We start from the raw sequence: 24,190 nt of genomic DNA on the forward strand, positions 1-24,190 counted from the left end.
TGGTCTCTGACACTAGCTTAGTATAATAAATGTGTTACGAAATTTATATTAAATTATATTTACATAAATAAAAAGTCGCCTACAGGGTGTTCCATGCAGCGTTTGTAATTTTAGCTATACATTTTTTTTTACTTTGATAGCTAAAATATATTAAAATCAGTGATGTGTCGAGAATATAGTTAGTAGTTAAACATTCATAAAATTAGTCGCTCTTCGCTAAAAAAAAATTGAGAAATATTATTTTAAAATATTTGAAAATCTGCGAAAATCGAATAAACAGCCTGAATTAACTGCCTAGAAGCTGCTATTTGATTCCATTGAAATATTCTTTATGGAACATCTTTAAAAATACAGAAATGTTACATCAACCAACCAGAGATGATCCAAGAGTAGAAACATGAAATCAAAGTTGCCATTGGTGAGAGAAGTGTCGAAACTGGCAAAAATTTACTGAAAAATTGCGTTGACAAAATGAGATGCTGCAAGGCCAGCCGCGAAAGTTGGGTGAATAAAATTAATTAATAGGTCTATGAATAAGTTCGTGCGGTTTTTTTCGAAATTTGAATTTCGGATCATTCCCATGGCTTTTAAACGTTTGGAAATGGTTGATTGATCAACTCCAAAAGTTTTTGCAACCTCTTCTTGCGTTTGAGCCGGATCTTGATCGAGCAATTCCTCCAATTCGGTATCCATGATCTTTGGCGGCGCGGCCAAAATCACCACTTTTAAAGCGTGCAAACCACTTCTGGCACGTTCGCTCAGCTAGAGCATGCTCACCATAAACTTCCAGCAAGATACGATGACTTTCGGCTGCTTTTTTCTTCATATTAAAGAATTCCCCGCAAAAACACATTATTTGGCACGAAATTCGACATTTTCAAGTGTGGTAAAAATATTGTTGTTTACGCTTCAAATAAAAAACTTATACTGACGTTTGTGCCTTACGACAGTAGCTCTCCAATGAATGTTTGGAAATGTGGATCGATGGAATAATAATCAAGTTACGCCATCTGTTGTAAAACCGCACGAACTTATCCATAGAACTTATATTAATTATATAATAAATAAGGTTTACTCTTTTCAATAAAAAAATTCATAGGTAAAAAAGTTTGTGTCCCGCCCAAAAACTCGTGGTTTCGATTTTGTTGGAATTTGCATGAATTGTGCAGAAGGAGGGAGGAACTATTAAGTGGATGTAGAGATATAGAGGTGTTAAAAATTTTGATTTTTTTGTGCAAGTCTTCGTTTTTTTTAAATTGTATGTCAGTGTTTTAATATAAAAATTGGAAAATGTAAAAAAACGGGAAACATTTTTTTTTTTTAATTTTTGTTTAGTTTAAATCTTTTGAAAAAGTTTGATCTTTTTGTGCAAGTAATGTGGTTTTTGAATTGTATGTCAAACAAGAGAGAAAAAATAAATACTTTTTATAGAATTTTTCGGTGTTTTACTATAAAAATTGTTTTACATTTTTTTTTTAATTTTTTTTTTTTTGTTTTAATGTTTTGAAAATGTTTGATCTCTTTATGCAGGTAATGTGTTTTGAATTCAATGTCAGAGAAGAGAAAAAAATAAATTTTTAAAGAGTTTTTCTGTATTTTACTATAAAAAATTGGAAAATGTAAAAGAATTGGGAACATTCGTTCCGCAGTTGTTTTTTTTTAATTTTTTGTTTTAATCTTTTGAATATTTTTTTTTAATTTTTTCCATTTTTTTATTTGTTGTTTTTGGTTTTTCGAAGTTTTGTTTTTAACTTTATGTTAATTAAAAAAAATATTTAAAAATAGTTTAATTTTTCTTGAACATTTGAGATTTTTATTTATACCAAAATTTTACTAACTTTTACTCTTTTCAATAAAAAAATACATGCATTAACTTTCGGTTTTGATGAAATTTACATAAATTATGTAGGCGGAGAAACTATTAAGTGAATGCTGAGATATCCAAATTTTTTATTTGTTTTACTTTTTTTTAATTGTGTTCTAAAAAAGTTTCGTCTAAGAATCATCAAAAAATAAATGATGTTTATATAATTTCTTGGGTATTTTACGGCATAAAATTGGAAAAAAATGTAAAAAAAATTGAGAACATTTTTTTTTTTTACTTTTTCTATTAAATTATTTTAAATAATTTTTGTTTTGTTTTTTAACTTTTTTATATTTTTTAATTTTTTTTACATTTTTTAATTTTTTTTACATCTTTTAATTTTTTTTTTGTTAATTTTTTTTTTAATTAGAAACTGTTTAAAAAAAATTTAAAATTTTTCTGAATTTTTTATTTAATTCTTACAATTTTGTTTGAAGTAAAAAAAAAATGTGGATGCTGAGATAAACAAATTTGTATTTCTGGTTTACTTTTTTTTTAATTGTGTTCCAAAAAAATTTCGTCTAAGAATAAGCACCAAAAAATAAATGCTTTTCAAAGAATTTTTTCGGTATTTTACAGCATAAAATTGAAAAAAAAAAAGTAAAAACATTGGGTACATTTTATTTGGTAAGAAATAGTTTTTTGAATTTTTCTTATTAATTTCTTTTTAATAATTATTTTTACGGCGGCCGCCGTAGCCGAATGGTGCGTGATTACCATTCAAAATTCACAGAGAGGGTTCGAATCTCGGTGAAAGCAAAATTAATAAAAACGTTTTTCTAATAGCGATCGCGCCTCGGCAGGCAATGGCAAACCTCCGAGTGTATTTCTGCCATGAAAAAGCTTCTCATAAAAATATCTGCCGTTCGGAGTCGGCTTAAAACTGTAGGTCCCTCCATTTGTGGAACAACATCAAGACGCTCACCACAAATAGGAGGAGGAGCTCGGCCAAACACCTAACAGAAGTGCACGCGCCAATTATTTATTTATTTATTAATTATTTTTATTTTTTAATTTTTTTTTTCTTAATTTTTTTTACTTTTTTTTATTTGTTTACATTTTTTGTAATTTAAAAAATTTTAAAATTTTTCTGAATTTTTGAAATAAATTTATTTTTATTTAATTTGTAAAATTTTGTTTGAAGCAAAAAAAAAGTGAAAAATTAAACACAAAAATTTTTTGAAAAAAATTAACAAAATTAAATTAATTTTTAAATATATTAAAAAATTAAATTTTTTTTAAATTAAAAATTTTGAATTTAGGACAAAATTTTGTTAAAAATGTATTTTTTTGTTTAATTTTTTTTCACATTTGTTTTTTTTTTAATTTTTAATTTTTTTTTAATTTAAGAAAAAAAATTATTAAAAGTTTTTTAAAATTCTTATTTTAATTTTTTTCAAAGTCTTTTTTTAATTATTTCACATTTTGTTTTCAAATATTTCTCAAATTTTCGATACTCATATTTTATAAACGGATACCTAACTTTTCATGGAGATAACATTTCATGACAGAACTTTGATCTTGAACGCACTCTTTCGCTACAGCGCGTTGCAATCAATCAACGTACAGTTGCATATTTTTAATTTATTAGCACAATTTACACTACTAACGCATCTTCACAAAATTTAATCAAACTTCAGGCGATAAATTTTTAGGCGAGTACACTTGACGTGATTTGCCCCTAATACATTTTTTACTTATAGCTGCATTAAATTCAATTCGAAATGCTAGATGGACCAACCTGTATATATACTATATATACATATCTGCGTGCAAGATCGCACGTTTCTCTTGAATAGACTCTAAATATGCAGTATTCAAATATTTTCGTTTTCGTATTTTGTTTCTTGGAATATTTAAAATTTTTGCTATTTCCTGCGAAATGTCACAAATATCAGAGAATGTCAAAAATTAACGCTCATTATAATTTCGGCAAAGGTGCAATTTGCCAAATACTCTCGAATACAATAACCAACTTCCTTCCGGCGACTTTTCGGCTGTAGTCAAATTCCATAATTCTGTCATCTAAATGCATTGAATCGCTTCAACCAAACTGACTGACAATAAAACCAACCGAAACTGACATAAACGTTACCCAAGCCAACAATGAACTACTCACGTCACTGAAAATCCACCAACTTACCAGCCACACCGTTATATTCATACATTTGTCAACGATTTTAACACCTTCGCCACGCTTTTATCTGGCGCCGAACAGCAACAAAGATGGCGAAAAATCTGCGCAATTACACGGCAACTTTTCAACAACACCGACGCGTCTTGAGTAGTTTGCCCCGCCGCCCGTTCGAGTGGCAAAAGCAATGCTATGCACGGAAATATTTCTTTTCTTGGACCAATTCCATCAACGCATTACTATAGAATTTTTGGCAATGGCGGTGGTGGCAGCATAAACTTTTTTGGTAATTTTGCTTGGGGTTTGGTGGGGGATTGGGGTAAAAAGAAAGGATTTAATGGCACATTAAGAATTTTATTACCGCCGCATGTTAATACGAAAAGGTGAGTGGGTGAGTGTGTGGGCAGAAGGCAGGAAGCGCTTGATAGCCCAGACTTCTTTCATTGGCATTGGAGCTCGGGGCGATGTGCAAATGTGCCGCGTTGACATTTTCGTTGTCATTCCATTTCATTTTCGACTGCGAATATTGCATTTACTTATTATCGTACAATACCTTGCAGGCCAAACAGTTACCGTTATTCGCCACAATGCCATTTGACAGTTGACGCGGCGTCTTCACGCTGAGTCGAGTCTGTTTTGTAGCCGCCAGAGGTGTTTGTGTTTTGTGTATTGTGGCCTGAAGGTGTTTTAACGCCAAACCACACTTTTAATTAAATTAATTTGTTGTAAATCTTTGGAAATACTCGGCTGAAGAAATAACCTCACTGAAGATTGGTTGTTTGTATATTTGTTTTATGCCTTCAGCTTTCGTGTGCTGTGATTTATTTGGCATTGGTGACATTTTTGCCTTAATTGTGTAACAAAAATCAAATATTTTTGCTCATTCAGTGATGTATAAAGCCTCTTTCGCGCTCCCTTAGTTTAACTCCTTAGCCATCCATTTATCAGCGCGGGCATCATTAAAATTTTGCATAGCTTTGCTTTCTCAGATTTGACTACTGCGCAAAGATTTAGAATTAAATATTCATGTAATGAAAATATTTTATTTGCGTGAACAAAATTCCAAATTCTGTATTCTAAAATCCAAATACGGGCGGCTTATAAAAAAATGTCTGCATTAAGCACTTCGTGGCTGTTGGTTTTACTCAAGATTTGTGGAATTAACTGTGAGTTAAGGTGAGTTAGTAAAACTATTTAAGAGCTTTAAGATAGGAAAAAGCCTGAGCCTCTCTGGTTCAAGAATCTGATGGTACGATTAGTAAATTTAATTCAAGAATTCCCCCATTCAATTAGTAATGAGGAATGGACACATTAACAAACTTGGCATCAAAAAACTTTTGCCTTGCTTTATGTCCGGTACTAATTTTATGTGACTAAAAGCGGAATTCTATACGCATTTGTACGTTAAGTACATTGAAGGAACGAACTCTAAGGACTTTTATTCCCTGTGGTAGGGGAATGAAATCTCCGATTTGAGATACCATTTTGAGAGTAAAAGGGAGAAAGACAGGAAAGAGAGGATAGAGTAGAGGAAGTTATATTTGGGGTTATGGAGAAGAAGATCGAACGATGACTAATTACGGTTGTTTCAACGTCTTTATATTACTGATGAGATTCATTCTACGCGTAGTATCTAAACAAAAAAATAAGAGCCAAGATGTCTGCAAGGTGAAGCTAGACATCTGAGAAGAAAGTGCTGTGATCATTGCATCTCATCCTAAAGACAACTGCTGCAGAAAGGACTAGAAGCAATACCTCTCATCAAGTGAATACTTCTAGGAAAATGCTCACCCCACAAAATTCGAGAGCTGGGCTTTGCTAACCTTAGAAAATGCCTCGACCGCGTGCGATCTACCCGTGGTCAGAAGAACGTTCGTGCACAACCACAGCGCTCGTGAAGTTGACGTAAGTGCTCGTGAAGGGACCCTCAACCTTTCATTTCGCGCTGAAAACACCTGTCTAGCTGGTTCAACCGTTCAGAAATTTCGCGCAATGTGTCTAATATCGAATCGACGCAAATGAGTCTCATATCGAAGTATTTGTATGCAGTCGAAAGAGAAGTCCGGCATTCCCTGACCACGTTTGAGCGCACCAACAATAAGCTCAAGGCTGTAATTACCGCTTGACTTTCGAAGTAAACGTTTAACTTTTTGACAGTAGTTAAACAAGTAAGCAACCCATCAACTGATTCTTTGATTGCGCCTGCACCTCCGCCTGTTAAGCACTGCATTCGACCGAACTTGATGGGGCGCTCCTTGCAAAGTACTACTCCACCCAGCTTTCCGTTCAAGTTCTAGCCATCCGTGAAAAGATTTCCTAGAACTCTGTCACGAAATGCTACACGCCGCCCACTCTTACCTTAAGGGGAAATGGGTGGAAAATGTCACACTTGGATCCAGCGAGGATATACATTGATCACTAACCACGTGGATGAACTCAGAGTTTCTAAGGATACTTGAATGTTCGTAAGTGTGGTCAAGCCTGTAGCCTGATCCTTTCAGTCTGATTGCGGCACTTGCAGCCGCAGCTTTGCCTGCGTGACTAGGGACCACATTTAGCATTGCGTTAAGTGCTAAAGTAGGAGTAGTCAGAAACTCTCCACTGATTCCAATGCTAGTGCAAATCTTTGTTAAAAAATGTTGAGGCTGACATCGACCAAAATGCTTTGTCGGGTAGATAGCTTTTTTTTTTGGCTGAATTTTAAGTTTTACGATTCTGGTGTCGGGGACGACAAAACGAATTATCTCCATGCAGACTTGAACGATGACAAAATTCGATGAGGCGTCGATGCGGTATCAGGTGGTGGTACCAGAGGAAGAGAAAAGTCTCCTCTGCGTTGGAAAGATTTGGCTTCACTTAGTGTGTCGAACTGGCACCAATTAGCACGAGAGAAAAACGACTGGCGCGATTTGTTAAGCTCGGCCAAAATCGCGTACGCGATCCTCGCGCCAATTAAGAAGAAGAATATTCTGCTGTCGGACATCAAGGCTTAGTTTAAGAAAAATTCAGAGTTCATTTATTTCGACTGGTTTGACGATTAATATTACATCAAACTGGATAAGTTGCAGGTATTGGCATTCGGGAAATGAAGTGTCGGTATGCATACTTCGCTCGAATTGTGTTTTCCCAGCAGAGCTTAGCTTTTTTGACTCAAATGGCAGAAAATCTAGAGATAAACCTGAGCGAAAGCAGAAGTGTGGGAATTTCTACTGATAGATAGATTGATCTTAAAAGAGACTTTGCATCAAAGATCTTTTCATCTGGGCATCCGCTTCTTCGAAAGAGTGTTACTGCATTTTCTTTAATCAAACTGGCATAAAGAGTTGTACTGACTAACTCTTTGTTAATATCTCTCGCAAACTCATACATAAATTTTATAGCAAATTACTGCATGCAGCTCTTTTTCTATACAAATTTTAATTTTGCAAAATAATTTTCTAACTTCCTGTGCTGCACTGACTTTTCCACAATTATTTTAAATATCGACAAGTACCTCATCATAACCTAACATACAATATTTTCTACCTACTAGTCGACGTTTTGCATTCATATGAAATTAATAACAAAGCGGGTATTCACAGCACCCCACCCCACATCGCTGCAACCCCCACTCACAACCAAAGCTGCTCTAGCATATTGCACCTGGCAATTTCTGTCGTCATGAAACAAAATACCAGAAAAAAAAATTATTGTTGACATGTGAAGAAAAAGTGACTTGATTGCAAATATAAAGGTACGATTATCAAATACGAAGAGAAAGTGTGGGAGAGGGGTGGGTGAAAAAAGCTGATTCAACTTCTTCAACGCAACTGCACACGACAATTGAAAGGAAAAAATGAAAAAGCAAGCAAAGTGGGTAGGGCAAAGGTGCACCTATGCGAAAAATTAAACACTTCAGATTTGAGCATTTTTTTCTCACTCACTATACATCGCTCTGCTTCTCTCTCTCTCTCCCTCTGCGTCCCCCTATGCTGGCAACAATCGAAATACTGCTTTCAAGAAGTTTTGCCTTCGGCTGGCACAATGCACGATACTGGGGGTGTTGGCACTTGAAGCGACCTAACCTGAGCAATTTTCAGTCATCATTGGTGATGTAGTTGGTTTGTTGTTGTTATTTTTTTCTACTTTTTGCAATTACTTAGTATTTGTGGTGAGTTGTGTATGTGTGCATGCCTAAATATGGGTGAGAGCGGGGATGAAGGCTTCCAATTTCGCCTATTGTTCTTATTCTCTGGTTGTTTTTTTTTTTCTACGTGGGAGAAGGGCATGTGGCTTGAATTCATTTTCGAGTGCACCTACAAAGTAGGTGAAGTGCGCGCGAGTAAAATTATTGTACACAATATATTGCATTTTTTCTATATTTATCCTTTCACGGGATTGGTGGGATAAATCCAGAGACATTTTTTTTTTGTTTGAAAAATGGAGAAATGAAATATTCGACTAGAAGATTTAGTTCTGACAATACAACCGGCTTTTTTCTCTTCCATTGTGAAAGATTTCTTTGTGGAACTTTTGTGTTTTTGGTGGCATTCCCACATTACAGTCCTGATATCACTCCCCACGGCGTTCAAGGATGCAATAACCGAGAGCCCGAGACCGGCTGTGGTATTCTGGATAAGCATAACTTTAGTCGGAACAATCGTCAATCCATTGTAGTTGCTGGCCAAAACCATGATTTCTGTGTCACACGGGCTACAGAGGAGTGTGTGTCTAGCCATTACGAGAGCCATGAGTACAACGTCAGAATCGGCTCTTGAAGTTTTGTTGGATTTCCGACCTCTGGACTAACGGATCCAAGAGGAGGTAATGAAAACGATGTGTCGACTTCAATTTTATAAATTCTGGCATGACGATCGAAATTTCGGACACAGAGAGCTGTTTAAGAGGTTGTAACTTCAGAGCAGTACCTGCAGGCACTTAATGACCAACTGATGTCTTCAAGGGAGATGTCCTTCAAGGGAGCAATAAGGAGGCTCAGACACCATCTTAAGAAGCTCGGTAAAGACTTTCTACACTCACGACTCCAAGAATGAAAATTGTACTGAAGCGGGGTGGTATTTGGACAGTAATTTCAGATGCTTCACTGTTTTCGGAATGACAACTGCCTTTCCAGTTGAAGTTGTTGGCAAAATTTAAAGCAATAGAATGGAAAATTGACGAAAGGCGGCGAGGAATAAAAAAGCAGGATCTGTAGCGACATTCTACCTAAAGGTCTTAGAAACCATCCGTACCTCTGCAAAAATGTCGGGTGCATCAAGGCCTTCAGTAATAAATAACATAGCAACCGCTGGTGCAGTGCGGACACCTGAAAATCAGCCTAGTGCTTTCTTAAAAGGTCTGACAGAGTGGTAGCAAAATTCGTTATCAGACAGAGGAGGGTGAGCTACGAAAAAAGAAACTTGGAGCCGACATAAAGTCACTATAGGCACCATCGACGGCCACTGTGTTCATCTTTTTTAGAGGGTGAGGATAGTACAGAGTATTTTGTCCTCCTATGCTTGGTTTTCGCCATATATAGATTGTATATTTAAGAAAATTTTTGGGTCGGGTGTCGGAAGTACTGAGCATGGATGAGCTACGTATATATATTCTCTTTTTCTCGACAAACTGCTAAGACTCATAAAAAAATCTGCGAAGCTTGCAGAGAGTAATGTGTCCCCCGCCCCACCGGTGTCACCATATCCTTTAAGTCCTCTTGCTAGATCTTAAGTGCAATGGTCGACACAGTCTGATTACAATGAAAAATTCCCAGGCGTTCATAATTCCACTCTAACCGAGGTGTTGAGTGGGTTAACTACGCATGATTACTTAGGGTGCTTCCAATCGTGGGTACAATGTTGAAATCGGTGCCTAGAGTTGGAGGGTTACTATTGCGAAAGTCGATAACTTCAACGAAACTTGATTGTCACACCTGATTTCTAGCAACGGATACGAGGTTGCTAGAAATCAGGTATAAAAACCAATGGAAAGCTTTTGAATGAGTTGGCAACCAAATTAGGTTGGAGAAATGGTTGAAGTAATATACCTTTCCACTTTGTTATTCTTGGATTAACGAAATTTGAAGAGAAAGCTTGGCGAATCCAATTGATTTTAGGCCTGCAAACTAAAAATTGCCTTTACGGTATAGGTACTGTCAGATTAGATTAGATTCGATTTCTTCGAGGTTTGTACTTCGACCTCATGGCCTTTTGAGCCCTCACAGTATCTTGAGCTCATCACAGTATCTTATCCAGATCCAGTTCCCTTATTAAACTCAAGATAGAGCTGAGTTGGATTGAGCGTATGCGCCTTTCCTTCGGCTGCAGTTGACCGAGATGTCTCAACCTTACCCCGTGCTATAGCATAACATTCAAGAAGGTGCATTGGAGTCTCCTGCGATTGGTTGCAGATTCATTTCCTCGAATGACCTTGTACATTTTTATTACTCCAGTGGGTGTAATCGAGTACTCCAACCATTTCGTTTTAAATAATTTTACGATTTATTTAAAGGTTGCACCTATGAATCCTTTTGACTAACCAGAGAGTAGTAGGTTTCACGCTTTCTCAGACTGCAGGTCCTTTTGTTGCCATGAAGGGTTTCATTCAGCGGTATCCACCACAGAGTTATGCGCGTCAGAGTGATAAGGCAACAGAAATTACAACGAATTCGAATCAAACCGTAACTATCCAAGCGCCTCTGTAATCCTATGTTATATGTGAAGAAATTATTTATGCCTATACTCAGGTATATTTATTTTTTATTCTAATTCATAACTTTTGTGCTTTTCCTGCTCGAGGCTCAAGTGTTGTTCGCGCAGCGTTTTTTTTCTCTATTCTGCCGTCTATTTTCCGGTCGCAATTACAATAATTTGCTGTTCAAAACGTTTAGGTTTCAATTTAGTTGGTGTGCTGCAGTTGCTTTGCTTTTTTCCGCCGTCTTTTTTAAATACTTTCAGAGTAGAGGCACACATACAGGCGTACATATTTAGTTTAATGTGCATTTCCGCAAAACAATCGAATACAAAGCATGCAGAAAATCGTTCCAAGACAGATGATGGAAATACATATGCAAGGTGTCGCAAAATTAATCACACTTTTGGTAGATGCATAATTTTTGCAACTGGCATCGTACGCCAATCATATTTGACATTTGTGAACTAGACAGCTGCAGTATACAAAAAGGTAAGGAATGGAGGTGGGTAAAGGGCAAAATAAAGATTTTCATCACAGTTATAAAAGTTGAAATAAGTTTTCAAGGCTTTGTACAAGGTTTTGAAAAATGTAGACATTGTTTTAGGCGCTGATAGCTTCGGAAGCTAATGATTTTTTGGATGACTTGAGCTTAGAAACTCATAGGACAATTCTTTTAAATTTAATTTTAATATTTTTTTATTTAAGTTTAATAACTGTTTTTCCTATTTAATTCTAATAATTGTTTTTTTTTTTTAACTTAATTTTATAAGTTTTTTATAATTAAACTCTAATTGGTTTTTTTATTTAATTTCAATAATTTTAACTTTTTTTTAATTTTAATGTTTTTTTTTTATCTAATTTTAATTTGTTTTTTTTTTTTTCGTAATTTTTATAATTTTTTATTAAGTTTTTTTAAATAACAGGTGGCGCTAAAGTAATCCTCATATCAGAAAATGTTATAAATTTTGCGATTGGCCCCTAATGTCAGTTCTGTTTTGACATTTGTGTAGTAAACACATGCGAAATACACGTTAATAAACAATGTTACGCTACACTGCTCCAGAACGCGAAACATTGCTGACTATTTATTTGACCAATAATCGATCGGTGACTTTGGCACAACGTGAATTTCGTCGCAGATTTCCTCGCCGTCCAACGCCTACTGGTAAAACACTGCGACGTTTAGCCGCTCGCCTCGAAGAGACTGGCACAACACGAGATGCTGCCAGGAGGGGCAGACCCCGGAGTAGCCGTTCTGCAGAGAATATTGCTGCTGTAGCCGAGGATGTCATGGAAGCGCCGTCGACATCGACCAGACGACGTGCCACGCAAATGGGTATCAGTCGACGGTCTTTACAGCGAATTTTGGTGCAAGATTTGAAGATGTTTCCGTACAAAGTCCAGACGGTGCATCAGCTGTTAGCTGCTGACCGCCAATCGCGTCTAACATACGCTCAAGCTATCCTTAATCACCACCAAGAGGAAGATGATTTTTCATCAAAAATAATCATGAGTAGTGAGGCCCATTTCCATCTTAGCGGGTACGTAAGTAAGCAAAATTTACGCTTCTGGGGCACTGAAAATCCGCGTGTAACCCACGCCATTACACCCGCTCAAAGTCACTGTATGGTGTGCTGTTTTCTCTGGAGGAGTCATCGGACCTTTTTTCTTCGAAGACGTCGCGGGCCAAACGGTTACTGTGAATGGTGAGCGCTACAGAGCAATGATCAACGAGTTCTTTTTGCCGCAACTTGATGAATTGGAATTGGAAAACATGTGGTTCCAACAGGACGGTGCAACGGCACACACTGCACGTGCCACAACCGATATGCTGAAGGATGCATTTCCCGGGCGCCTAATCTCCCGTTTTGGCGATTTGCACTGGCCAGCAATATCGCCTGATTTGACTGCCCAGACTTCTTTTTGTGGGGCTTTTTGAAGTCGCGGGTTTATGGCAATCCACTGTGGTGGCGGCCATTTACATGACATCATATTCTCGACTTGATGTAAAAAAATTAGAAGACCAAATAAAAATAATCCACAAGAAGAATCAGTTTTTAATTTTTTTTTTATATTACAGTCAAAAAACATCGCAAGGTTACTTTTGCGCCACCTGTATAATATCAATAATTTTTTAATTCTAATATTTTTTTTTTTTATTTTTTTATCTAATTTTAATTTGTTTTTTGTTTTTTTTTATAATTTTTTATTTAGTTTTAAAATTTTTTTTATATTTAATTAAAATTTTTTTGTAGTTAATTTAAATTTTTTTAAATTTAATTTTAATAATTTTTTATTTAATTTCAATAATTTTTTTTTGTATGCAATTTCCATAATTTTGTTTGTTTATTTTAATTTTTTTTATTTAATTTTTTGAATTATTTTTTGTATTTATTTTAAATAATTTAATAATTATTTAAATTTAACAATTTTTTATTTAACGTTTGTTTTTTTGTATGTTATTTTAATATTTGGTTTTTGTATTTAATTTTAATATTTTTAAATTTAATTTTTATAGGTTTTTTAAATTTAATTTTAATAATTTAAATTTTTTGTATTTAATTTTAATGCATCTAATTTTAATAAAACATTTTTGGGTATTTAAATAAAAAATTTTTTTTCCAACATCATCAGAAGAAAAAACAAGTTGTCACAAATCAACAACTGGTAAGGCATGACACACATACACGAAATAACCGTGAGCTGCACAATAACGGAGGCAATACATTTTCCGTCGATCGTGGTACTGCTACTTTGCTCACAGCGAAAGCACAATATCAGCTGATTTTCATGAAATCACACTGGTGTATGATGGAAAGATTTTTACAGGTTAAAACTTATGCGGTTCTGAGCGAATTTTACAGATCAGACGGGCTGATGTCACTTGGAATGTGTTTATGAAAAAACTGCGATTGTATTGGTGATATACGAAAATCAACCAATAGCACTTCATTGCCGTCTGAACAACGACTGATTGGACGAGTGTGTGAATACGTGTGAAATGAGCGAGTCTGCTTCGGATGCCGAGTACCCGCTGACCGCAATTTCCTTTTTCACCATAGTTAAAGAGCAAATCTTGTAAATCTATCATCGTTGGCACTGGTAGTGCAGAGTTATTAGCTTAGAAATACAAATATTTTCGGACTTTGTTTTAACAGGTGGCGCTAAAGTAATCCTCCTATCAGAAAATGCTATACATTTTATAATTTTTATAATATAAAAGAAGAATCAAAGTTTTTCTTTTTTTTTTCAATTACAGCCAAAAAACATCGCAAGGTCACTTTTGCGCCACCTTGTATAAGATGTAGAGATGAAGTTCAGATTCTTAAGCATATTTCGTTTGGACTATTCGCACTGTGGATCCAAGAGCCTTCAACAAGGTTTAGGAAAATTGAGCCAGAGTTCCACGAAATAAATCATACTTCATAAATAATGGTAATATCTATTTTTTCTAATAAAGCCACAATACCTAAACTGTCTATAGCAAACAATTTTAGTTTTATTAATTTATTTCTTTTAACTTACTTTTGGACCACCCTTTATGTTTACTGCATTTATTGTTCACAATGAAACCTCAATTCACGTATGCCTGTATTCCAATTGTGAGAAATTTTGCAAAAGTATAAATCCACCATTTCAAACTAATCACAATTCTATGCAAATATCAAACGAAAGTGCAATAAAAGTAAGATGCAAAGTTAGCAAAAAAAAAAGTTCGTCGAACAAGAATTGTACGCCGTTGGAATTTGAGTTTCATTGTCGGCAGAAAATGCGCTAACTGGAAAATTGTGGAGGGTAATAAACTTTACAACAATAAACAAACATTTAGAAACATTTGTTCCATGACTTTTTTTCACCGAACTTCAGTCCAACAAACCGCGTAACGGCCAGCCTGGCCGCTTGAAGAGCTGAAATAGAGAAGTAGTGCGGCATTTTATTGGTCGCGAACGCTAATTCAAAAGCAAAATTTCTATTATATGGTTCACAAATGAAATGATACCAATGCAAATAGGTATAATAATAAATAATTTTACTTACACATTTTTGTAAAAAAACAAATAAATAAAAAAAAAAAATTCCAAAATTCACGTTAATACAAAAAGCCTTAAAGTAGGAAGTTATTTAGCTGACTTTGGCTTTGGCGTGCCTTTGTCTCTCTGAGCAACGCATTCGCATGCTACCGTGCCACTCAGTCAGTGTAGTCCCCAGCACTTCCGTGCGAAAGGCACAGAAATAAAGTCATAGCTTGGAAAGGAAGCATTGCTTGAGTGTTCGTAACGCCGCTTTGTCCTTGATTGTTTCGCGCTGAAGTGGTTGGCCCATTTTGTGGCGATTTGTCGCGCGAAACAAAGGACCGACTATGGAAATGGCAGGCGGGGTAGGAGTACGCTTAGTCTTTGCGCATACAGACAGGAAATCAGCGAAAATTTTCTACGAAATTTCGTCATCACAATAATCCTTTAAGTTGAGTTACTTTCCGAACAGTTCTTTGTAAATTTGCTTGTGAGCAGAAGGGAGAGAAGAAAAGTATTAAAATATATGAACAATTACAGTTATAGTTTCGAAATGTGCTGCTGTAGCTTGGGCGGAAGAAGCAGCGAATGCTTGTTTTTGTAATGCCAAACGAAAAGAAGCAATCGAAAATTCAAATTTTTGAAAATCAAAGCTGTTTGAAATCTTAACAACTGCTCAGCTATTAAAGGTATTTTGCTTCAAAATAAATTTTTACTAAGGCACTTTGAAAAGGTAGCAGGCAGCTGATTTGATTTTTTTTCTACTTATTTAGTTTCTAAATTTTGAAATTTATTTTAACATATATTACTCTAAACTTTCATTCCTTGTTTTTTTTTCAGATTTTAACATTCTAAACAACAAAAATTTTTCAAACATGAACGCGTATTTTAAGCCACTTTAAATTGGCACTTTATTATACTAAAATTGAATGGGCTAAAAAACTGCACACTCAGAATTTTTTTAGAACATTTTTAGAAAAATTTTGACTAAAGAGTTTGAAATTTTGATGAAAATTTGTTGAATTAAAAAAAAATAAAAATAAACGAAATTATAAAAAATCTAAAAAAAACAAATAAGCAAAACAAAATAAATAAATTAAATTATTCAAGTCTCGATTGCTATCAAAAGCTCAGAAGATGGCAATGTATAAAGCGCTTGTACAACCCATATTAACATACAGCAGCGAGGTATGGGTACTTAAAACAACAGACATTGACCAAATACTGAGGTTTGAAAGAAAGATACTGCGAAAAATATATGGTCACTTCCGCCGAGATGACGGAACATATCGGATAAGATACATATAACCACGAAATCGATGCACTGATTCAAAATGGAAACGCAATATGATTTATAAAATGAACCAGATGGCTGGAGCACATTTACAGAATACCCAAATGGAGAGCTGCCTGTATAGCTTTCCATAGGCAAGTGGTTGGACGGAGAGGCCGAGGGAGACCAAACAAACGCTGAATTGATGAGGTCACAGCCGACTTGCGGAAAATGGGAATCGCGAACTGGAAATAGTAGCAGAGGATCGATCGGAGTGGATAACCGTATTTCTGGAAGCAATGGTCTGCACAACTGTAATAATAATAAATAAAAATTATTATTGTGAAAAATGTAAACGGAGTCGGGTAGGCTAAGCTCTTAGGAAACCGCCTAACAGCATCACCAGAATGGCTCTAGATTGAAATCCTCAGGGAAGCAGAAGCCACGACTGGCTTCCGGAAAAGGTTCGGCTTGAGAAGATCCATCCTGCACTAATCCTCTATAAACACAAGCATCTAAGACGATAGCATCTAATCGCGTACGTTGGGGAAGCCTTGTAGAGTGCGCAGGAGAAAAAAAATGAATTGTGAACACAGGTGTGCATATGTATGTATAACCTTTTCTCTAACTTTTCGCCTTGGTCGTAGTGATTCTGAAGTATGCATCGAATTTTCTACTTTTTCATCTAATATTTCGTATATCCGACGAATATTCGGCAACGGCATAGAAGATTCGTGTATGACTATCACTCGGAAATAAACAAGTTCGAAGCTGCGGGCATGAAACACTAATTGATATGACAAGTATTTTCTGCTAGCGGTCGCCCCTAGGCTGACTTAGCAAACCTTCGAGTGCATTTCTGTAATGAAAAAGCTCCTCATACAAAAACCATTTGCCATTCGAAGACGGCGTAAAACTGTAGGTCTCTTCATTTGTTAAAAACATCAAGATGCTCACCTCAAATAGGAGGAGGAGCTCGGCCAAACACCCATAAAAAGGATGTAAGTCCATCCATCATTTACCAAGCATTTTTTAGGTTTCTTCTCTATCCTCGATCCAGCCATAATTTTTTAGCTTTAGCTCCTTGTACGCTCAGCTCGGATGCTCTGCACCTGTCAGCTTATTTTGGTCCTAAGAAGAACTCGGAAACTTATTGTTGCTGTATCAGCAATACTAAACCCAAAAAATTTGGTGATCCTGCCAATTTGAACTGCCGAGATTATCTAAGGTAGGCCTGGGAAACGTGCTGATTCGAATGTGTTTGACTAGAAAAATTAGTTTAAGCGATCATATGAGGGACCGGCTACTACTGTCTTTTAAAATTACTACTGCACATATGCAATATAGATTGTTGTTGTTGTTCTAGCAGTATCTTCGCCATGTCAGTGCCGGATATATGTTTAGTATGTCGGGGTCGATTCTGGATAAGTAGGAGTTTAACCTGCTAGAGTATCCAGAACGTAATTGTGCCAAGGTTACGCGGGACTCTCGGGGAAGCTGGACCTCTTCGTCTGCAATTGGTGGTGGTTGGACTCCGATAACGGCATTCGGGGGTCGGGAGCTTAAGAAGGGGGTAAGGGTCTCCCGATGAATGTCGTTTATGGCCTGCCTGTACACTGTCTGATCCTGGAGTGGTCTATCTGTTTTGTCCTGGATCTCGTCCACGTAGTTGAGGAAGTGTCTCCTGATGTGCCTGGGAGGTGGCTCAGGCTCAAGCAGGTGTCTGCATGGGTGAGGCCTACGGTGACACCCTAGGAGAAACTGCTTGCCGAGCATTTTGTTATGCTCCTTTACAGGAAGCATGTGAGCCTCGTCATGCAAGTGTTGAATTGGGGACATCAGGATGCAATATAGGTCTCATATGTCGGGGTGCATTTTAAGGAGGAAAACGAAATTAATTTGTTACAGCAACCAGGGCTTTGGCTATAAGTTTGCAAGCCCTTTAAAGTCTAAGTTAATTGAGATTGTAACGGTTGTATGATATGCCCTGATCTTAGCTAAAGCCGTTGTAAACTGAGTAAAACTTTTAAAATATCTCTATTTTCTACAATGCTTAGGAGCTCTTCTAGCTCACCTAAGGATTACGTACCTAGAAAGGCGAATGTTCGTTTGATTGGAGCAGGACAGTGTCATAGAAGGTTCAGAATCGCCTCTTCTTCTTCTTCATATACACAGCTTTTACAGAAGTCGTGAATCTGCGCGACTAACCTCTGGGCGTGTTTGCCTATTATTTTGGCTCAGCAGGGATTCAGTGCTTTTAGCGTTAAGAAGCGGCAACATTTACTGGTCATTTCTACAAGTAGATTCGCTGCTTACCTTTTTCAGTTAACTAAAATTTCTTCCGCGGCTGCCATAGCTGAGCGATTGCGCGTGACTTTTCATGCGGTTGATACTGGCATCGATGCCTACCGAGGTTATGAAACATAAAGTGATAGAAAAAGTTTTTCCAAATACTGAACGACCCTCGGTAAGCAAAAGCAAACCTCCGGTCTGCAACTCAGAGGTAAGATGAATCATAATTGTAGGACGCACACTAGAAATTGGGGAAAAAACTCGACCAATCAGCTAAAAAAAAGGTTATACCATTTCTTCCCAAAACCATTTCTAAGACAGGTTGACATTCAGATTTATAAATGCACAAGGAACGACTTGGATTTTTAACGGGCTACGAACTTTCACTTTGGCGGCATTGCATCTAAGTTTACGCAGAGTGTTTTTATGCTATTAGAACAACAACAACCAACCATTGTTAGAACAGTACTAGTAGATCTGTGCTGGAAATGAGGGTTACTTTTTTAAGTACGAGTAGATGACAATTGCATCTCTTTTGAGGCTTTTCAATTTGCTGATAGCAAAGCAGCCCAAAGTATTCCAGGTATTTATAAAGCTAGCAGCAAACGACGACAGTATCCTTACGTAGTGTGCCAATTAATTTACAGTGTATCCTCGCCAAACTGATATCTCTATTAGGCGGACACTTCCCTTGAGCGAACATTTTTTTCTATACCAAATTTTATGTATCGGAAGACGTATGGTAACTTCTTTTGAGTGCATTGGACGGACGAAAGCTGACTGACGGTGCATGTCCTACCTAAGGGACCTAAATTAAACATCTCATGTACAAACCTTAATGGTAGTGAATGGAGATTTCATGTTTTTGTGTATGGCTAATTTTTACACGAGAAACGCAAGTTTATAGGTGGAATTGCGGTATTTCTTATAGCTTGGACGTCATATTTAATCATTTATTCTTTATTCCACTCTGCAATAATTTAGATTCATAGTCTAGGGGCGAAATGAAGGCAATTTCGGTCTAGCGCGATATAGTAAAACACCCAAAGCATTTTTTAATCCCAGGTAACATTTTTTAGCTTAATTAATTTTTCAATTACGTACTTGAGAGCTTTTCGAAAAAGCGGAAAAACCGATTAAAATGCTGGTCTGAGTGAATTACCTACTTTGGACATATATAGCAGAATTTCACGAGGTATATTTTTGTGGAATATTTTAACCCATTAGCTCCCTCAGAAGAGGGTCGTTTTGACCCCTTTTTTGGAGAAATTTTAAAAATAATGCAATGTTTTAGAAATTTATTCCCCGTAAAATTTCACTAGCGGTCGCCTCAGATAAAATCTGCATAAAAAGAACGTTAAAGGCGACAGCAACTAAAATAGCAAACAGTTCCTCAACTGTTTGTTTACTATGCAAAAAATTATTGTAGTTCTGGTAAAATAATTCACTTCAAAAATGAGTGATTTTAAACACTTATGCGCATTAGCGGGTTAAATTACTTTATTTAAAAAAAAAAATTTTTTTTCTTGCATAGTCGAATATTGTCTTTTGCCTATTGAAATATTACTTCCCGTCCTTCTTCATATTCACAGCCACTCTCAATTAAGAAACTTCTACAAATTGCAGCCATAAAACTGACAATATTATTGACTTATTACCCGTAATCGCTTGGCAAGCAATATTTAAAACCATTTAATTGCCTATTATTGGGCGCACTAAACGCAAATCGTTGCATTAGGCACATAAAAGCGAACTGCCATCGGAATGGACCATAGCCGCTGAAATAAATGGTGGAAGAAAAAAATTAAATTCTTAAAAAATGAAGTAATGAAGTGCTCTAGAACTTAGAAAAAATGAAATGAAATTGAGGAGTCGGCAAATGTGACGCTGCCCCCCAAAATATGCTTTATTAATGGCAAATTAAAAGTAATAAAAAACAGATGTGCTTAACGTGGCACATTTTACACGTTCAACGCCTTGCAACGCTCATTCAGTCAAGCGTATTTGGTTGCTCGTACACATACACACATATACATATGTATATATATAATACAATCCAAGCATACCGTCGTTGCATACTTTTTGGCGTTGCACACATTTATTTCGTATTTCGACTATTTTTTTAAGGTATGAAATTATAATAATGGCTTTTTCGGTAGCAGCTTAGCGTTTGGCATAGGTAAGACCGCCTGTTGGAGAGATACAGTACAAATACAATAATGATTTTGTGGCACCCGGCAGAGACGACAAGAGTTGGCATAAGACACATTCGTCGACGAAGGTGTAGCAGCCGATGGCAGAAAGTTCGCTTTTCGGAAACTTTTGCATTGCACAAAATGTTGCGCTTAATGCAGTTTATCATTTACTTTTCAGTGTCTGTTGCTTTATTTTTTTTTTCTTGGTTTCTGCTACAACTTTTCGCTTACAGCTGGATTTCTTGTCGCTTACCCCGACCCAGCCCTTGATACCACCATTCGCTCTACAATTTGTGAGTCTAAAAGGTAATTTTAATTTTAAGCCTGAGTTATGACAATATTTACTTTTTTCTTTCGCTGATGCCACATGTTTGGTGCGACCTTTAATGGCATTTTAATATGCGGCATTCCTTAGGTGTACTTGCTTGCTATGCGTCACTTTAATTGCTGTCACGCATTTGCATTACAAATTTGTTTGCACTTATAATTTAATTCTGTTTTGATTCTTTCTTTACACTTTTCTCATTTGGCAGCAACTTACCGACATGTGATTTTCTCTTTACCCTCCATGAAGAGCCCATCTTTGCCCCAGCGACGCGGCAGTTCGAGTACGGTGACACCCCTGGCGCCTGCTAGCGCGATGAGTGAGCCTTCGGTGGAGGCGACAACACGTTCCACTTGGAAACTTTGCGGCATCGATGGCGTGAGGCTCTGTAAGAGATGAGGGGAAAAGAAATTTTGTTTGTTGAGATATCGAGTTAAATACATTATTTAACAACATTTAGTATAATATAAACTCTTTAATAAAAATTATTAAAAAAGGAAAATATATTGAATATTCACTGATGCCAATATGCGAGGGTGGTTTGAAAGGTACGTGCAGAAAACAAAAACTGCTCAATTGCTTGTGGTAAACCTCTTATTCTTCGACATAGTCTGCTTTTAGGCTTATACATTTAGCCCAACGTTGTTCTAGTTTGTTGATCCCTTCCGAGTAATAGGATTTGTCCAAGTCTGAAAAGTAGCCATTCGTTGCTGCAATCACCTCCTCGTTTGAATGAAATCTTATTACCGCCAGCCATTTCTTTAAATTGGTTCACAGAAAGTAGTACGAGGGAGCTGATGGAGCCAAGTCTGCAGAAGAGGGGGGCTGTGAAACGAGTTGGAAATCTTTTTCATTAATTTTACTCCCATCATTGCTGAGGTGTGAACTTGTGCGTTGTCGTAATGGAAAAGGAAAATCACTCGACTTCTAAGACTCAAACGAACGGGAAATACAAAGCAATAGGCCGATCTGGCTGAGCTTGGTGTGAGTTCTTCCAAAAGATGCTAATAACTAAACATAAACTCTGTACGCCACAGTAGTGCTATCTGTCTGACTTTGCACCTGTTACCATTACCTGTTTTCCATTACATAATTCTGCAAAATCTCAAACCACGTAATTTTTTTTTTAATTTCCTCTTACTTATGGAATTTTACCCTTCACGGCGGCCGCCGTAGCCGAATAGGTTGGTGCGTGACTACCATTCCGAATTCACAGAGAGAATGTAGGTTCGAATTTCGGTGAAACACCAAAATTAAGAAAAACATTTTTCTAATAGCGGTCGCCCCTCGGCAGGCAATGGCAAACTTCCGAGTGTATTTCTGTCATGAAAAAGTTCCTCATAAAAATATCTGACGTTCGGAGTCGGCTTAAAACTGTAGGTCCCTCCATTTGTGGAACAACATCACGACGCACGCGACAAATAGGAGGAGGAGCTCGGCCAAACACCCAAAAAGGGTGAACCCGCTATATACAGGGTCCGCCATATAACTTTACGGAATTAAAAATGCTATAAAAAGAAACTACTCAATATTTTTCCAAACTTTTGTTTTTATTTTGAAGTACAATCCTTCCGGTTAATGATGGAACACAACTTCATTCATATGGCTGCCTCGGCGTCATACCAAGGTCTTTACGCAAAATTCGTCTCAATGATGTCTCCGAAATTTCCAATTGTTGAGAACGACGGTGAACTGATGTTCCTGGTGATTCTCGAACACTCTCGGCCACAGCAGCAATATTTTCGGGTGTACGCACGGTTTTTGGTCGGTCACGCAATGGTTTGTCAATAAGCAACCCAGTTTCTCTTACTTTTTTCGCAAAGTAACGCACATACACTTCATTCGGTGCTTTTCTTCTTCCCATTGCCGTACGTAATTTTCGTACACATTCTGCAACATTACCATGATTTTCAAAGTAATGTCGCAATATTTCCCAGCGTTCTTTGAGCGTATACACAACCATTTTCGTTCAGCGGAAGAATAAAACTAATTTTCTGTTAAATCAGATGATAGCTAAGTGTTACCATTCTTCTAATAATACCTAGTTCAAATCCGTAACGATAGATGGCGGGCCCTATATATATATAGTTGAGTCTTAAGTGAGTCATTGCGACACCCACCCTAACTCCCCTACCTAATCTAGTTGTGCCCGCAATCCCCTTATGGGCTACTTCTTCAATTCAAGCAAAAAAATTCATTTTACTTTTTTCGTGTTCGATTCTAAAAAGCACTTATTTCCGACGTGAAATTTCGGTGTTCGTCTCTAAAAGCCTACGAAGGCAAATTTTTTTCTGTGAGAAGTTTAGTAAGGGGGTGGCTGACCCGAAAATCAGCTGACTATTTTAAACGTTAATATTATTGGTTGTGAGTCCGACACAGACAGATACATACATACTCGAAGTGTTTTGTGACGATTTGTAGGCCGTGGAAGGGCAACATTTTTTCATAGAAGCGAAAGCACCATAAGAATTATGTATTTTTGAATAGCTAGTAAGTTTTGAAATGATTTGCAGAGTAGTTTCCAAAAAATTTTTTTTAATGATGTGAAGTATGAAACTCTTAGTGAGAAATCGTAAATTGAAAATTTTATCAAAAAACCATTTTTAACTGTCAGGGTTTGCTTATAATTTTATTGACAATTTGTATACCTTTTAACTATTAGCAGAATCAACATTTTAACTTTAAGCAGAAAAAACTCATTAAAAAACTTAAAAAAAAAATGGACGTACAAGCAAAGAAAATAATATATTTTTTAATAATCTTTAAAATCGAGTATTTCCCAAACGATTAAGCTTTATACATCATAATAATGTTGTTAGGTATCTAGCACGACTTTCCCGGTAACCCCGTATAACTACTGTTCAAAAAGTTCGGCGAATTTTTTATTTAACCTTCTATTAGACACAGCTGATCTAGTTGATGCTAACGACAGTTTTTTTGCTCTAATGTATCAATAGTTAATTCTTCATTTAAATATTTTCGAGAATTTTTTAATAAATTTTCAATTAAGTAGTGCTCTAGTGCTCGAAAGATTCAGGCAATTTCTGATGATGGCTACAATGGCCAATATGGGTTAAAAAGTATCTTATCTGAAAAAAGGAAATTTGTATACGGTCTTATAGTTTCTTATTTCTCTGTATGCTCGTGTAACCAAGAACTCAGACTAGTAGTCGGTTTTACTAATCTACAAAGTTCTGAATAAAAACTTCATGATAGCGTTGGTACCGCTATTGATAAGTAAAATGCTTCCTCATAATATTTTAATACTGAATCGGGTATACGTGTTACTCTGCTTGGAAGAAGATTCTGCTCTGCTTACAGTTGAGTTCAACCTATCTTTATTATTTTCAAAAAATTTCGACCCACTGGAGGTACTTGAACCGTCACATTCAATAATTTGTAAGCCTTTTTGCGATATTGCC

The 24,190-nt window shown here is 36.4% G+C and overlaps 1 protein-coding gene across 1 annotated transcript in view; it reads right to left on the reverse strand.

Annotated features, from left to right (window-relative positions):
- LOC129237372 (nuclear pore complex protein Nup88) overlaps positions 1-24,190 on the reverse strand; it is a 163,491-nt gene that overhangs the window by 82,644 nt on the left and 56,657 nt on the right. Inside the window, exon 2 of the mRNA XM_054872067.1 lies at positions 20,985-21,154. Coding sequence (XP_054728042.1) covers positions 20,985-21,154 — 170 coding nt within the window. The remainder of the gene's footprint in view (positions 1-20,984; positions 21,155-24,190) is intronic.

Source organism: Anastrepha obliqua, chromosome 2 (genome assembly GCF_027943255.1).
Source record: "Anastrepha obliqua isolate idAnaObli1 chromosome 2, idAnaObli1_1.0, whole genome shotgun sequence".
In the NCBI taxonomy this organism is placed as follows: Eukaryota; Metazoa; Arthropoda; class Insecta; order Diptera; family Tephritidae; genus Anastrepha; species Anastrepha obliqua.